Source organism: Cheilinus undulatus, linkage group 20 (assembly GCF_018320785.1).
Source record: "Cheilinus undulatus linkage group 20, ASM1832078v1, whole genome shotgun sequence".
Lineage (NCBI taxonomy): Eukaryota > Metazoa > Chordata > Actinopteri > Labriformes > Labridae > Cheilinus > Cheilinus undulatus.
The window spans coordinates 4,500,623-4,517,835 of NC_054884.1; the positions used below are offsets into that span (position 1 = coordinate 4,500,623).

Sequence of the window (17,213 nt, forward strand, 5' to 3'; positions counted from 1 at the left end):
AGCATCCTCTGTCTCCTTTTCCCACTTTGAACCTAAGGTCCAACTGCTGTAAGCAGAATCTGGACTGATGAACATAACGTTCCTTCACATGTTCAGGTTCCAGTGCATGACTGACACCAGCGCAAACAGGCCTGATGGTGAAGGGCAGTCATGGCAGGCCTCTTGGCAGCCCTATGAGACCAGAAATTGGCTGGGTGCAGTCTCTTGATGTCTGGGCAGAGAGCTGTCCACAGTATCGTCCTGCAAACCTTGACTGCAACTCTGCAGCCTACGGTTCATTAGTGCTGACAGGGTGAGAACCGTCTGCTTTTGGATGCCCACTTCACTGCCTGTATCTGACATTCCCTGTTATTTGTAACTTAGCCTTCAGTTTGGAGACGGTACTAGGGCTCACTCCAAATAATGCCACAACTTGGTTTTGCAGAACATGAACTCAAGTTTTAACAGCAAAACTGGCATGTTTTGTTGTTCTGTAAATACAGATATGTCTTTGTATGAGCTTGTTTGTAACTGATATTGTTGTTGCTTTGTTACTGCTTTCATCTTTTCTGATTCTGTGTAACTGCAGGGCACCCCTGGAAAAGAGACCTCGGTCTCAGTGGGTCCTCCCTGTTAAAATAAAGGATAAAAAAAAAAAAAAGTTGCTCTATAGCACAGGCCCTATCAAGATGCTGTGGCTCCATATGTGGCTCCATTTAAACGGGAAATAAACAGGCTTTCCAATGGTAGAAGATTTATTGCCAAGAAGCATTGCTACAACAAAGAAATAATCTACCAAACACACACTTCCTTACTTTTTGTGCTAAGATAAATACAAGCACATTACCTCAATACCACCCAGAAACTTCAAATCACAGCTTTTTGACCAGAGGTGATGAGGTCATCTTCAGGTGACAGTTTTCTCACCAATGGAGGCTAGTGATGCTGTCATGCGACTTTCTTCTTATCCGTCTTGGGGGGAAAATGCTCAGGAAACAGTAAAACTTATCAATGATCATTGTGAGGTGTGGCCGGTATGCTGAGTAGAGTATGGCCAAAGTTAGCTGCTAGCTCTGCCAGCCATCCTTCCTGCAGATAAATGCCATGCTTAATGTTGTTACTCATTTCAGTTGAGTGGCTCATAAAAATACCCCTCAACAGCATAAATACATTCCTGTTCAAAATACTGCCATACTGCACTGTTCCTACGAGATGCTAACTGCTTAGCTGCATGTTTGCATCTGATGGAGAGACGTTGGAGAGCTCCGGCAGGAAGGTAGCAACCATTAACTGAAGCTACAGCGACTACTGCTGGCGGGAGGCTTCATTACAGTTTTAAAAGAGCATTTGACTGGGACTTCAGGCCTGTATTCAAAAAATGACAATTAGTTTAACTGTCTTGTAAATCTTGAGCTGGATAGATTGATGTCTGTTTAGTCTGCTAGCCCCAACAACACTGGAAGATACAACAACAGGCTAAGAAAATCACTGTGATAATAATAATAATAACTTTATTTATAGAGCACCTTTGAAAACAAGGGTTTACAAAGTGCTTTGACATGGTTAGCGACAAGAATAAAGCAACTAAAAAAAGACAGAGACGACAGAACAATAACATCCAGAAACATCAACGGCACCCAACAGTTCAAGAACAGAAAACATGATCAAGATAATTCACTAATAGCATCAGAACCTAGATGTCACAAATGCCAAGTAAACCATAGTATCAGACACATCATTAGTGTTCAGGCATCATAAGAGACCATACAAACTAAGACATCAGTGATCAGTAGAGTTCAGCCATCATAGGTACCATAAAAACAATAACAACATAAGAACTCGGGCAACACAGGAACCCAGCTACACAGGCTGAGACCAAGAGGACCAAAATGTAAGTGAGCAGTTAAAAGAGACATAAAGAGGTGAAAACAAGAGAAATAAAAACATTAAAAGGAGGGTAAAAGCAATCAGACGTGATAACAGAGGCAGAACAAAAGCCTTTAAGAACGGTAAATTTGCAATGAAAGGGGAAAAAATCTGTTAAAGATAAAGCTCAGTACAAATGAGGCGTTTAAACTGATAAATTTAAGAGTGAAAGCAGAAAGAGAGCAAACAATGAAATGGACAGAAACATTAAAAGGATGAGGTAAAAAGAAGAGTAAAAATAAGAATAAATCTGTTTAAAGAAAAAATAAAAACAAAATAAAATTAGAATCAAATTAAACCATTAAAACCATTTAAGAAGACGGCATCACATTAAAGCAAGTCTGTAAAAATGCATTTGAAGAAGTGATTTTAAAGGACTGACTGATGCTGCACGCCTTATCTCCTCAGGTAGGTCGTTCCAAAGTCGAGGAACCCTGATGGAAAATGCTCCATCACCTTTAGTTTTAAGTCGCGACTTTGGAAAGACCAGGAGGTTCCCACCTGAGGATCTAAGGTTGCAGGCTAGCACATAGGGGATTAAGAGTTCTATTATATATTTTGGAGTCAGACCCCTATGTGGCAAATTAATCAAACATTCAAAGACACCCCAAGGTGAAAAACATCCTCTAAAAGAATCACTCAAACACAACCAAAAGAGTAAAATAAGAAGAAAAATCTCTAACAAAGAAAGCAAACAAAAACATTCACATATTATTATTTCAGCATATTAATTCAGAGTCTTTTGATCCAGTAAATATTTGAAATGAACTTATTTCATCTGTTCAGAGGCCAGCTAAAGAAAGTAAAACAAGAGCTCAGCTCCTTGACCCTGCATTATGCTCACATACACTGACACGTGGAACCATACTGCTGAATGCACATGCATTTTTAAACATCACAGATTATTTTTGTCCACTCCTGTAGGATGCTGATCGCCTTCACCAAAGACAGTAACGCCCCAAATTGGCAGGGCTACGCTCTGGCTGTCCTCATGTTCTTCACAGCCGTCCTGCAGACGCTCATCCTCCACCGACACTTTCAGTACTGCTTTGTCACCGGCATGAATGTACGCACGGCTGTCATAGGAGCGATCTACAGAAAGGTATGCCAAATGAACATTTAAGTTTTTAGACTATGCCCTTTTTACACATGAGGACTTGTAAAGACACTAATGCTCCACTTGTGGAGTACTCATACGTCAGCCTGCTTCACAGAAATAAAAAGACTTTTACCATTGTTCAAGGTTCTTTTTTAGTACCTGAAAAGGTAAATCTCATCAAACAACAAAGACACTGTTTCACAATTCAAGACACAACCAGACAAAATAAATCCAAACTATCCAAGACTTACATCTGTCTAAAAACTGTGGATCTGTTTTATTTTTTGGTTTTATAGTTGGTGAGAGTTTGGTTAAAAGGTTCAGTTCACACACTATTGCATCACTCAGGCTCTGTTATATAGATTAAATGTCCTTTATTTTTATGAACCCCGACCATAAAACTCAGCTACGAGTGTTGTTATCATCCTGCAGGCGCTGTCGATAACTAATGCTGCAAAGCGGTCATCCACAGTAGGAGAGATAGTCAACCTGATGTCAGTGGATGCTCAGAGATTCATGGACCTCACCACCTTTCTCAACATGTTGTGGTCTGCTCCGCTTCAGATTGTTTTGGCACTTTACTTCCTCTGGCAGGTACAAATCATACATAGATTACTGAAAGCAGTTATGACTTGGTATTTTTCTGTAAATGTGCACACAGGTTAGATAAAACAGCCTCCTTTGTTTTTTTTTTTTGTTTGACAGAACCTTGGTCCATCCGTGCTTGCTGGTGTAGCTGTCATGATCATGCTGATCCCTTTTAACGCCGTTATCGCCATGAAGACCAGAGCCTATCAGGTATGAATAATCCAACTGTCTCATGTCTTCACTTAACCAATCTGTAACTGAAATACATGTGTTCTCAGTCTTTATAAAACCCCCTGAGATTGATGTTGTTTTATACGAAAAGGCAACTTAATACAAGTTTTAAAAAGTTAAATAACTTTTCAACCATAAATCGTGGCCTCTTGCTTTTTTTCCTCTTGATGGTAGCCATTATGCCTTTCCGGTGTTGCTTACCTTCCCTTGAATTCCTTATAGAAGATTTTCTTACACGTCTGGAATTCAGGGGACTTTAAAGGTTAAATCCACACCTGTAACTAGGATACTGAACGTCTTTCAGTCCATTTTTGACCCATTTTCGATTACTTCTTCCGCTAGCATTGAATGCTAACCACCATATTGTATCCCACAATGCTTTGTTACAGGTTGTCAACCAATGGCAGGCTGTTTCATCACATGTCATGCTTTGTCAGTCATAGAGGAGACAGCCTGAATTGTTCATAATGACAGAGAGGCTGTGACATGTCTCTCTGTGTCACTGCAGACAGGAACTACTTTGAATAATGGCACAAATAGAGGCAATAGGAAAAACGCAAGGACTTTTTTGTAAATATATTAAAACAATTTTTACTTTTTGGTCCCCAAGATGGGAACAAATTTGTGCAAAAAAACCCTTAGTCGTCGTTGTTTACTGTATGTCACACAAAAAGTCTTTGAGGGATAATTTCCCTTCAGTTTTTTTGTTTGACTTTCCTTTGACTTTTTGGTCCCATACCTTTTTTAAAACTCAGTGGACATAACTGCAGCACACCTATTCCTAAAGCCCAGGCTGTCCTGAAAGAAAGGATATTTAGAGCTTGACTGTGAAACACAGGTTTGATGTTTCACAAGCTTTTTACAACCAAAAATCCAGGCAAGGTAGCTTAGGGATTTAAGGGTTGAAGATATATTGTAATTAGGGATGCACAATGTTGGATTTTCACTGTTATCTGATATGCTGATATTTACAAATATATATTAGAAGATACTTAAATTGATATGGATATATGAATGTGGTTCAGACATACAACTTTAGACATACAAAGTCATTAGCTGATGTAGGTCTGTTGGTCTAGACTAAAACTCTGCTAATGTTTTTGTTCATATGGCCATTGTTTACAGCTTATAATAATGATAATAATAAGCTAATATTGGCAGATTTCTGCAGAAAAAATACTGTTGTAAGTATCAGCAGATATCGTCATATCTGCTGATATTATACCATATTGGTATCTGCCGGTACCAATATGGTGCATAGTATAGTATTGTGCTGAAGTGTGCTTAACTTAAGTAGAGGTAACAAAACAAATGCAGACAACAGGCTGAGAGGATTATAAGGACAAGGAACAAAAGAGAGATCTCAACTAAATAGACCTACATTGCTTTATGTTCTAAATTCTTATGAATATGAGGCTAAAGAAAGTTTCGCAGAGACTCCAAGAAAGAGCTAAGTAATCCTGCAAGTGACTTAATTCACTAAATGACCTTCCTGGAAACACTTTTCAGAATAAAAGCATTATGTGAGAACGCGAGTAGCTCAAAATGGGTATTGACAAGATCAAGCTTTTACTTTGGAAAGTACATTGGAAGCGTAGTTGTTTCTACATTTCAGGCCTGGGACGTGTTGACAGACTTAAAGGGATGTTAATTGAGTGCCATCTATCCATCTACGGCTCACAGAGCTCTGAGCTTTCGGTCACTCCTAGCGCATTTCCACATTAAAACTGTGCATGTGGTTCATTAATGGCTGAAAATCAAACTGTTGATCATTCATCCATATATGAGCGTGTTTAAAGCACAACACTGCCTCAGCTCACACAGACTGATCCACAGCAGACACAGCAGTCTGAATGTGTAACATCCAATATATTTCAAAGTCTCTGAAGTAAAATGAAAAGTTTGATCAAAGTCACACCTGCACAGGTAGTCTACAGCTGTCAGACAATGAGATACAGCAGGTACATGGCACGGTATCCCGTTTTCTTTTAAAGTTTTCTGGGTCGCAAAACTGGGTTTCTCAAATCTGGGATACTGGAATATCCCAGTTTCTGAAAAAGAAACCGGGATGCTCAAGTCCATGTAAACACAGTCAATGTAATGAATCTGAAAGACTAAAGATAAGATTTGCTTCATTACTTTTTATAATACTTACATCAGTGCCTCTAAAATGTAAAAACTAAATTGTTTCACAATTTTTCCTTTGTGTTGGGAAAAAAAACAGCCAGTTGTTTGATGAAGGTGACACTGTGATGCTTTTGGCTTATCTACTGATCATAATGGCCATAAAGAGATCTCTTCCTTGCCTAATTGTAGTTACAAACCTGATGTAGAGTCCTCATTCTGTGGAAAAAATGCTGTCCTGTGTTTGTCCCTTAAATGAATTCTTTTATTAGTGGTCTTGATAAGATCAGTTCATTTTATCACCAGTCATGCTAAAAAGTCAGAGATAATCGATTTTCCTTCATCTGTGAGATCAAGAACATTTTTCCCTTATCCATGTTTTCATCTTCCTCTTTCCCAGGTGGAGCAGATGCAGTACAAGGACGCTCGTATTAAGCTCATGAATGAGATCCTGAACGGCATCAAAGTCCTGAAGCTGTACGCCTGGGAGAACTCCTTCAAAGAAAAAGTCCTGGCTATCCGACAGAAGGAGCTCAATGTTCTGCGGAAGACGGCCTACCTGGGAGCGCTGTCCACCATGGCCTGGACCAGCGCCCCTTTCCTGGTACACTTAATGCAGAATTTTACCTGCCGAGTTTCTTTAAGATGCAGCTTAAGTAAACAAATAAAGGTTTTACTGTTAGAAGATGAATGTGTGATGCAACAAAACCAACACACATGAATATCTGCAGTTTTTAGCTAATGGATGGATGACTTACTGACTACATGGCAGTTTCATCTAACTTTTAACTCTTGGTGGGAAAGATGTCTTTGCACTTTTCATGATCTTCGGCTTGAGTTTAATCCATCAGCAAGCTCCACGGATCATAAACTATGGCAGCACCTGCATGCCGTGTTCAGGTTACTACCAAAGCTGTGCATGCAGTCATTCAAATTCATTTTTTCCCTCATTAATCTGCACTCAGTACCCCGTAATGACAAAGTAAAAACAGATTTTTGAAAGGTTTGCAAATTTGTAAATAATAACAAATTAGAATATCACATTGACATAAGCATTCAGACCCTCTGCAGACTTGAAATTTAGCTCATGTTCCTTCCATTTCTCTTGATTGCTGCTGAGATGTTTCTACACCTTGATTAGAGTCCACTTGTCGTAAATTAAGCAGATGGGACTTGATTTGAGAAGGCACACCTCTTTCTATAGAAGGCCTCACAGCTGACAATGATATCAGAGCATAAACCAAGACATGGGGTCAAAGGAACTACCTGCAGAGCTCAGAGACAGGATTATTTACAGGCACAGATCTGGGGAAGGCTACAAAAACTTAGCACAGGCTGGGAGACTGGTCAGGGTAGAAAAAATAATGAAAACCTGTTCCACAGTGCTCAGGACCTCAGACTGGACTGAAGGTTCACCCTCCAACAGGACAGTGACCCTAAGACCACAGCCAAGACAACACAGGAGAGACTTAGGAACAACTGTGTGAATGTCCTAGAGTGATCCAGAGCCTTGACTTGAACCCTATCCGGCATCTCTGGAGAGTTAAAGTTAAAGCCACCCCAGTCTTCTACAAAATGGTGTGCTCTTATTTGACTTGAAAGTCTTGTATTGTGCTGCTCATGTTTATTGTGATTCCGATGTTATTTTCATCCATTCTGGCTCCTTAAGTAAACTGTTAATTTACCAGGATGGTTGGTGATTATACTTGACAACTAAAGAGATAAGTCAGGAATCATTTACTCCACCACAAGACTGGACAAGCCCGAGTGTGAATGCCAAAGCAGAGCTCTCTTCATCAGCTGACTGCCTGCTTCCTGACCCAGAACATAAACTCTGAAAAGACCTGATCCGGAGGTCTGTTAGTTTTGTGTTATTTGGAGGAGAGATTGTCTGTGCAGGCTCCATGACAACCAAGCAAGTTAGAATTATGGGGTAGTCTGAGGGAACAAATGTGGTTTTTTTTTGTGGCAGCTGTTGACATCAGATATTGTTTTTCTGGGTTAGGAAGGTCATGTGTCTGCCTGATTATATCCTCATATACATCAGACACATGCCCATGTGCTGTTTGATTTTACTGTCATGTTTAGTTTGTCAGATAAATATTCTCTAAAAGTGTGTAACTGTTGTTTATCAGTGATTACAAACACTGAATAACAGCAGCATGACTGCTGAGTCACAGGTGGAAGCAGACTGTGTTGATTTCACAGAAGACTCTGCCGTGGATCTCTACTGGAAATTGATAGACCACGATGTCTAAGAGGCCTGTTTACTGGTGTGTTTCCAGGTTGCCCTGACAACGTTTGCTGTGTACGTAACTGTGGATGAGAACAACATCCTGGATGCGGAGAAGGCCTTTGTGTCGCTCTCACTTTTCAATATCCTCAGGTTTCCTCTCAACATGCTCCCCCAAGTCATCAGCAGTTTGGTACAGGTGGGAACATTTTCTTCTTTCTGTCGAACCGTCCGTCTCTTTTCCTTTCTTCTCTGCATGGGTTTGTTTACAGATTTCAGTCATTGCCCGTGTGTTTATCTGTCATCACAGGCCAGTGTCTCATTGAAGCGGATCCAAAGTTTCCTGAGTCATGACGAGCTGGACTCAAACGCAGTGGACCGAAAGAACACGGCCACGGGTAAATCCAAACACGGCCCTTTCCTTTTATTAAGAAAACAACGGTTTTCTGTGTCCCCTACCACTCTGCCCAGCTTCAGTCATTTCTTTTCTTCCTGTGTAAACTTTTAAATGGACTTCACAAAGAGTCTAACAGACATTAAAGGGATATTTCAGTGGGTTGTATAAGCTACTCGGTGATAGTAGCGCCATTAGCCTCCAGTGATTTGAGGGAGCGAGGCTTAACAGTGTAGCTGATGGGTACAGTTTCTCTTTGAGTTTAAGGCAATACTAGGCCTAAAAACCATGTTGGCTCAATTATACGCTTTAGCAAACATTTTTTAAGGGTTTTATTTCTTCCAAGCAGGGAGAGCCAACCGAACCTGGGGGCGGGGCTAACTCTCCACATGACATCATGAAGGGGAAATCCGAGAATGGCTTGTTTCAGCACACATTTTGGTGGAGAAAGGGAGGGGGGGGGAGTGGATTTTTCTCGTACTTGAGGGGATTGTGGACAGGCCAGGGGCACATATTTTTTTTAGAAAAGCCTGAAAAGTGATTTTTGCGTAATAGGTGGCATTTAAACTTGCTAAATTAGATGAAGTAGCTGTATCTGTCTGCTGCGCTGTTTAGCATCCTGTTTGAGAACGCTCACTGAGGCTAGTGCCACTACTTTACCAAATACACTATATTGCCAAAAGTATTCACTCACCCATCCAAATAATTGAAACCAGGTGTTCCAATCACTTCCATGTCCACAGGTGTATAAAATCAAGCAGCTAGGCATGCAGACTGTTTCTCCAAACGTGTGAAAGAATGGCTCGCTCTCAGGAGCTCAGTGAATTCCAGCGTGGTACTGTGATAGGATGCCACCTGTGCAACAAGTCCAGTGGTGAAATTTCCTGGCTCCTAAATACTCCACAGTCAACTGTCAGTGGGATTATAACAAAGTGGAAGCCATTGGAAATGACAGCAACTCAGCCACAGAGCGGGGTCATAGTGCATGGAGGTGGCCAGCTTTCTGCAGAGTCAGTCGCTACAGACCTCCAAACTTCATGTGGCCTTCAGATTAGCTCAAGAACAGTGGGTAGAGAGCTTCATGAATGGGTTTCCATGGCCGAGCAGCTGCATCCAAGCCATACATCACCAAGTGCAATGCAAAGCGTGGGATGCAGTGGTGTAAAGCATGCCGCCACTGGACTCTAGAGCAGAGACGCCTTCTCTGGAGTGACAAATCTCGCTTCTGGCAATCTGATGGACGAGTCTGGCTTTGGCGGTTGCCAGGAGAACGGTACTTGTCTGACTGCATTGAGCTAAGTGTAAAGTTTGGTGAAGGGGGGATTATGGTGTGGGCGTGTTTTTCAGGAGCTGGGCTTGGCCCCTTAGTTCCAGTGAGAGGAACTCTGAATGTTTCAGCATACCAAGAGATTTTGGACAATTCCATGCTCCCAACTTTGTGGGAACAGTTTGAGGATGGCCCCTTCCTGTTCCAACATGACTGTGCACCAGTGCACAAAGCAAGGTCCATAAAGACATGGATGAGAGAGTTTGGTGTGGATCAACTTGACTGGCCTGCACAGAGTCCTGACCTCAACCCGACAGAACACCTTTGGGATGAATTAGAGCGGAGACTGAGAGCCAGGCTTTCTCATCCAACATCAGTGTGTGACCTCACAAATGCGCTTCTGGAAGAATGGTCAAAAATTCCCATAAACAAACTCTTAAACCTTGTGGAAGGCCTTCCCAGAAGAGTTGAAGCTGTTATAGCTGCAAAGGGTGGACCGACGTCATATTAAACCCTATGGATTAAGAATGGGATGTCACTTAAGTTCATTTGAGAGTCAAGGCAGGTGAGCGAATCCTTCTGGCAATATAGTGTACCTTAAACAACCTAAGTTTAAAAACACAGAAATGTCTCTTTAATGGTTGTGATACTGGAGAAAATACATGAACAGCATGAAGCTACATGAAATGCCACATTTACCAGAATCCTCTTTCACAATCCAAAATCAGACTTTTTAAAAAATTAGAGGATGCCATTCGACATAAGGTCATACAGTTACATCTCAAAAACTGAGAATATTATGAAAAAGTCAACCCCCTCCCATAATTTCATTCAAAAGTTAAACGTTTGTTTTAATAATGATGATTATGGCTTATGGCTCACAAAATCTAAAATCCACTATCAGAATATTAGAATTTCACAAACACCAATTAAGAAAAACAACACAGAAATGTCAACATTCTGGAAAACTGTGTGCATTTATGAAAATAGTACTTAGATTTATTTCTTCATCTATTTGACTTCACATGGCCAAGCACTTAAAAAAACTGGAATAAAATTAAATAGCTTAGATGTTCACTAGTGTGAAGAACTTTCAGACATGTCTGAACCAAAAACCGAGGTTGTAATAAGGTGTGTAGTGGTGATTAATCCCTCCTGAGGGCACCATGCTGCAGAAAGGAGGAATGACACAACCCAGGCCATGCTCTGGATGTCCTTGCATGTTACCAGGGACATGGGAAAATACTCCCACACCTTTAGAGTAGAGAAAAGGGTGTATTTGTGACGTAATCACAGCCAAGGGTACTACCCTAAAAAGACCCTGAAAAATGAAATGCCTTTAAGTTTGACTTTAGCTGCCAGGTGTCAGCTCATGCTATTGAGGCACCCAGGACCCTGTAATGAATCCTTAGCACCCTTCACACCTAAAACTCCTGGTCGTGGCTTTATCTTGGTGCTTTTGCCATGATTCTGTAACTTAGTTAGCTACATTTTTCCTAGGTGTTACTTTTCTGCAGTGAAGCCAAACTTTTTGTAGCTGCCCCAACGCTGGAGGAAATCTGCATTGTCATCGCATCATCTGTCTATAGACTATAGACTAGTACCTTTCACCCAGTGACTCAGTGCCCATAGAGATTTTGGATGACTGATAGTTCAGGAATGCCTGTTATATTCTGTCAAAGACCGCGCTGTCATCTATTGAGAAGCTACTGAAAAAATACTGTGATTTTTATCTCTCGACAGATTTTTCAGTGACAGTTGTCAATGGGAAATTCTCCTGGGCCAAAGAAGATCCTCCAGTTCTGCACAAGTACGTTATTAAAAGCTTAGACGTGTTTGTTTTCACTTGTCTTGTCCTTGTCATCGTAAACCCGAGGCTTTCCCTAAAACATGTGAACGCTGACTGTGTCTGCAGTATAAACGTGATGGTGCCTCAGGGCTCCTTGCTCGCTGTGGTCGGCCATGTTGGCTGTGGGAAGTCCTCGCTCATCTCTGCACTGCTGGGAGAAATGGAGAAACTGGAGGGAGAGGTTTCTATTCGGGTATGTTCTATGCAGCCACCTAGTAGTTTGTTTAGTCTTCATGTTGCTTTTTCCTTCATTAAAGGGGTAATAATCAGCAATAAATAGTCACAAATGATCAATTTAAGATGAAAATGGCTGTCAAATGTTTTACCAACAAACTAAGAAGCGGCATATGTAACGGTTACAGAGTCAAGTATTCACTTTTTCATTCTTGATGTTTCAACCTGATGCTACAGTCATTTAAATTATTATTTTTATTTATTTCCATGAAATTCTCAACAATTTCAAATAACACAAAACAATTCCCACCCAATTTCCCTAACATAAATTTAATTTAAGTTTCTGTAAAAATACAAATCTAAGTCCCAAAATCACTAATATTTCTCCTAGATTTTCCCAAGTACCCCAAAACACCCAAACAATTCCCAGATAATTACCAGTAAGCCCCCCCACCACCCAAAAAAAGCCGACCTCAATTCCCCAGACATTGACAAGAACATTTTTCAAATTTCCATGAAAATGCCCAGAAAATTCAAAGCAAACCCTCCTAATTATAAATAAATTCCCAAATAAAATATACAAACATATTTCCCAAATCTCATTCTAAATGCCTGAAAAATTCCAAGCAAATTTTTATAAACATCCAAACAATATCCCTGAAATTTCCATGAAACTCTTGAAAATTTCAAATGAAACCCCCCGAGATTCAAAAAGCATTTCACACCTAAATTCCCATAAACATTTCTAAAATTTCTGTGAGCTTAAAAAAGTAAGTCCCCAGTCCCAAATTTACAAATGTATCTCCCAAATTTCCATAAAAGTATCCCTTAAACATCCAAAAAATTCCCTGATACTCAGCAAAAAGCCGCCCCCCCACTAAAAAAAAGCTCACCTTAATGTTCAAGACATTAGCATAAATGTTTCCAAAATTTCCATGAAAATACCTGGAAAATTCAAAGCAAATTTCCCCCCAAAAAATTGAAATCAATTTCTCCAAAATTGTAAATATAATTCCCGAATATCAATTTTAAATTTCCAGATAAATTCTCTCCAAATTTTAAACAAATTCCCCTAAATTTTCCTTAAAAAAATCTTGAAAATTTCAAAGAAACACTCAACACATAAACACAATTCCAGAACATTAACATAATTAGTTCCAAAATTTCTCTAAAAATAGCGAGAAAAAATAAATTAAAGTCCCAAGTTGAAAAAATTAGAAATGTATCTCCAACATTTCTAAGAAGATGCCTGAAATTTGCAAGCTAATTCTCCCAAACATGCCCCCCCCCCCAAAAAAAACATCCCAATAGAAATATCCATGATTTTCAAACGTATCCCTCAAATTCCACAGAAAATCCCCCAAAATATCCAATCAAATTCCCTGATATTCCATGAAAATTTCCAAAAATGTCCAGACCAAATTCTTGCAACATTTCAAGCTAATTCCTTAAACTTCAGTGGACATTCTGGACAGTTTTCTCAAAAATTCAAAGAGCAGAAATCATGACTATGTCGTAGGAAAGCCTGAATATAATGTCCTCATATGAACATGCAGGTTCCTATGAGGTTAAGCCTTGTTAAGAGGCCTTAAAAACTAAATTAATGTTGAGTTCTATATCTTCTATACTTCTATAAAGAGTTCTATACTAGATATTTTTTATTAACCTTTATTTAACCAGGTTTGTCCCTGTGCTCTGTGTTCTTTGTTATTCAGCTCAAAACTAAGCTAGAATCAAAGACTTTAGTAAGATATTCACAGACTTATTTAGAGTTAAAACAACCGTACCTGCAGTACAGGAAGTGTGCTGAAGTGACTTTTGTCTGTGTCTCTCCTCAGGGGTCAGTGGCATACGTACCTCAGCAGGCCTGGATTCAGAATGCCACCCTGCGGGACAACATCCTGTTTGGGAGGCCCTACAATGAGCAGAAGTACTGCTGCGTGATGCACGCCTGTGCCTTAACTCCTGACTTAGAAGTGCTGCCTGGAGGAGACATGACTGAGATCGGGGAAAAGGTTCAAAAGAGAAGCACTTTCATTCTTTCTGTAACTGCTTTTTGTTTCTCTTTCCTGGAATCAGCTTTGTCTTTGGTTTCCCTTTACAAACTTCATTAAAAATTCAGCTTCAGACATGAAATCAGTTCTTATTCTTTAGACTTTAACCAGTGTTTCTTAAGAAAACAATGATGTTACAGGTATATCCTGAAATCACAGTCAGTCAGTCTTTGTTTGTATAGTGTCGACTCATAACCAAAGTTTTCTTAAGACACTCTACAAAGAGAACAGGTCTAGACCGTGCCCCTTCATGTTTTACCTAAACATGAGAGTGTTTTCTAACGTCGTGTCTGGATCCTGCAGGGCATCAACCTCTCTGGTGGGCAGCGTCAGAGGGTGAGTCTGGCCCGCGCTCTATACAGCGATGCTGATGTCTACCTGCTGGACGATCCACTGTCGGCTGTGGACGCCCATGTGGCCAAACACATATTTGACAACCTCATCGGCCCTGAAGGTGTGCTAAAAGGAAAGGTAAGAAGAGCCTGGATCCTGTTTTTATTATTGTTCCTTTTTAATTCAAGAGAATAATAGAAATAAGTTTATCTTAGTAGAATGCTAAATAATCCCTAGTCCTGCATAAACAATATGATCCAGACGTAAATACCTCAACAGATATTACAGTCTTTCGTTAGATTTGATAAATTAATAGCAGCTGGCAGCTAATGCATTATCCCAAATGTTTATTTAACCTTCTACCAAAATCCAAAAAAAAGAAAAATCGCCATAAAAATGTCACATTTTGTTTGACACACATTTGATACATTAGTTGTTTTTGGCAACTGATAATCCACTTCAAATGTATTTTGAGTAATTTGTTGATCATGTTGATCAGATAGAGGTCTCATAAAAGTGTGAAAATATAATAGAATAGACTTTTAAGGGTTTAAAACCAAGGTTCATACCAAATGGGGATTTTTTTTTTGTACTGTGTGACTTTGATGTTTCACAAAATAAAACATTTAAATTAGGGCTTGTAGCTGCTCTGGTTGATCTGCTGCAGGTCTGTAATCTATGAATTTACAGAAAGGCTAATGAGTAAGTCCATCCACTTGAATACAAACGTCATAATATTAAAATAAATAATATTACTGAAACTTAAAATCTTGAAAGTACTGACTTGGCAGTGATGAAGTCTTATTCAGTTGATACCCAGGATTTTTAGATTCTCTAAGGCAGTGATGTTCAACTGACAGCCTGGGGGCCATATCAGGCCCCCCAAAGCTCCGCCCCCAGAAGATTAAATTCAGAAAATGAGAGGAGGAAAAAAAAAAAGATGTTGTGTTTTAAGTTTATCTTTTGTTTTTAAATCCCTAAAGTGATCAAATCAACCCCAAAACAATCAAGATTTCAACAGTTTTATCAGGAATGACTTAATGTTTGGTCTATTTTTTAACAGAAATCCACCTGTCAGCTTTTATAAGTAAATATGATGATTAATAAGTACTTATCAGCCCAGTCTTGTTTAAACCTGCAGTTTACTGCGTCAAATATTCAATTCAGGCTTTTGGAGAGTGTCATTTTCCTGCCTGTGAATCAAAACAAAAGATCTGTGTCCTCTGGTTGGTTTTCAGCAACATTAACGGCAAACCTAGGGATGGGCAACATGTCAGTCCCACAAATGTGTAGCTAAAATAGTCTGATTGCACACAGACGATAGGGACTTATCTCTTTGTTAAAGCTTCATTTTGAAAGAAAATCTAAATACTGATACAAAAAGATTTTGTTTTGACCAAAATGCTCATTTTATTTTAGTTGATTTGAAAAAGTGCCTGTCAAGACAAATCTGGCCCTTGTACAGATGTAGCTGATGACCCCTGCTCTAAGGATTTGATTACTGACTGGTTTTGCCTGAGAGCAGACACTTAAAGGGGACATATTATGCAAAAATGACTTTTTAAGGCTTTTCTAGCAAAAATATGTGCCCCTGGCCTGTCCACAATCCCCCCCAAGAATGAGACACCCCCCACCCTTTCAGAAAATGTGTGTGCTTAAACAAGCCATTCTCAGATTTCCCCAAGTTCAGTTGGCCCCTTGCTTTGAGGCAAGTTCTGCCCTCCTTTCCTGATCCTCCTCCCAGCTACTAGCTGACAGGAGAGCCACATCCACGAAGCCAAATCCATTTCCAGATAGGGGCGGAGTCAGACAGCTCATTAGCATTTAAAGCCACAGCTCGTTCTGAGCAGGGCTGAAACAGAGGGGTTTTCAGACATGCAAAAATCCAACACTGGAGTAATTTTTCAGCAAGAAACTTCACAGGCATGTTTTGGGGACCTCTGAGACCAACTTTTCTTCAAAGAATAAAATTTGTGACCTTAAAACCATGGGACCGATGGGAAAGTATTACAGTTTTTCAAAAACAATAAGGCAAAATTCAGTCTCAAACAGTTTTTTATCATCTTAAATCTGCACATATTAGCCTTAGTTGTGAGCCTTTTAGCATGGCCTTTGAAATATAATTCAGAATATAAAACCATCCCCTTGTTTAAAAAGTTCCCGTTAAATTCTGACATGCAGCATTTCTGCTGCAGTAATTTTTTAACAGGTCAAACTGACTGAGAGAGTTCTTAGAGTTATCCAGGATGAGGGTTGTCGTGTTTGAGAAGAGGAAGTTAAACTTTTTACTAGAGAGGAGGCCGTATTTTTTATCATTTTATCACTTGTTTATTTTCATATTTATGACACCAGGCTCTGATAAGAGATGGTTGACTTCCTGTTAGCATATATATAATTTTACTAAATATGCCACTGAGCTTTAAATGTTCCTAAAATGATTCTTTTGTCTTTCTGTCTCCAGACTCGTATTCTTGTGACACACGGCATCAGCTTCCTGCCTCAGGTGGATAACATCATGGTGATGGTGGATGGCAGGGTGTCGGAGATGGGCTCCTACCAGGAGCTGCTCAAGCAGAATGGAGCATTCGCAGAGTTTCTCAGGAATTACGCCCTGGAGGACATTGTGGAGGAGGAAGCCACTGGTAGGGCGTCACATCCTTCACCTTTATACACCCTTACCTGACAGAATTTTAGACTTTATGTCTGACCTGAATAAAGCTTTATAAAAGTCTTTTAACAATATCTTTACAGAGGATTTATTGGAAGATGAGGAGTTGTTTCCTGAAGATGCCCTCAGCAATCACACAGACATGGTGGACAATGAGCCAGTAATCAATGAGGCAAAGAGGAAGTTCATAAGGTAAAAGAGACTGAAAGTAAACACAATAATAAAGGAAGGAGGGTCTCTCCTACTGGTTAGCTTTCAGTATGAGCTAATCGGAGACAAACATGCAACTGCAAT

At 39.9% G+C, this 17,213-nt stretch overlaps 1 protein-coding gene across 3 annotated transcripts in view; it reads left to right on the plus strand.

Annotated features, from left to right (window-relative positions):
* abcc3 (ATP-binding cassette, sub-family C (CFTR/MRP), member 3) overlaps nucleotides 1-17,213 on the plus strand; it is a 104,684-nt gene that overhangs the window by 61,522 nt on the left and 25,949 nt on the right. For all 3 annotated transcript variants that reach the window (XM_041815527.1, XM_041815528.1, XM_041815530.1), the window contains 12 exons: nucleotides 2,830-3,007; nucleotides 3,437-3,598; nucleotides 3,710-3,802; nucleotides 6,348-6,551; nucleotides 8,233-8,379; nucleotides 8,491-8,578; nucleotides 11,585-11,651; nucleotides 11,757-11,883; nucleotides 13,703-13,879; nucleotides 14,222-14,389; nucleotides 16,713-16,893; nucleotides 17,003-17,111. In XM_041815527.1, coding sequence (XP_041671461.1) covers nucleotides 2,830-3,007; nucleotides 3,437-3,598; nucleotides 3,710-3,802; nucleotides 6,348-6,551; nucleotides 8,233-8,379; nucleotides 8,491-8,578; nucleotides 11,585-11,651; nucleotides 11,757-11,883; nucleotides 13,703-13,879; nucleotides 14,222-14,389; nucleotides 16,713-16,893; nucleotides 17,003-17,111 — 1,701 coding nt within the window. The remainder of the gene's footprint in view (nucleotides 1-2,829; nucleotides 3,008-3,436; nucleotides 3,599-3,709; nucleotides 3,803-6,347; nucleotides 6,552-8,232; nucleotides 8,380-8,490; nucleotides 8,579-11,584; nucleotides 11,652-11,756; nucleotides 11,884-13,702; nucleotides 13,880-14,221; nucleotides 14,390-16,712; nucleotides 16,894-17,002; nucleotides 17,112-17,213) is intronic.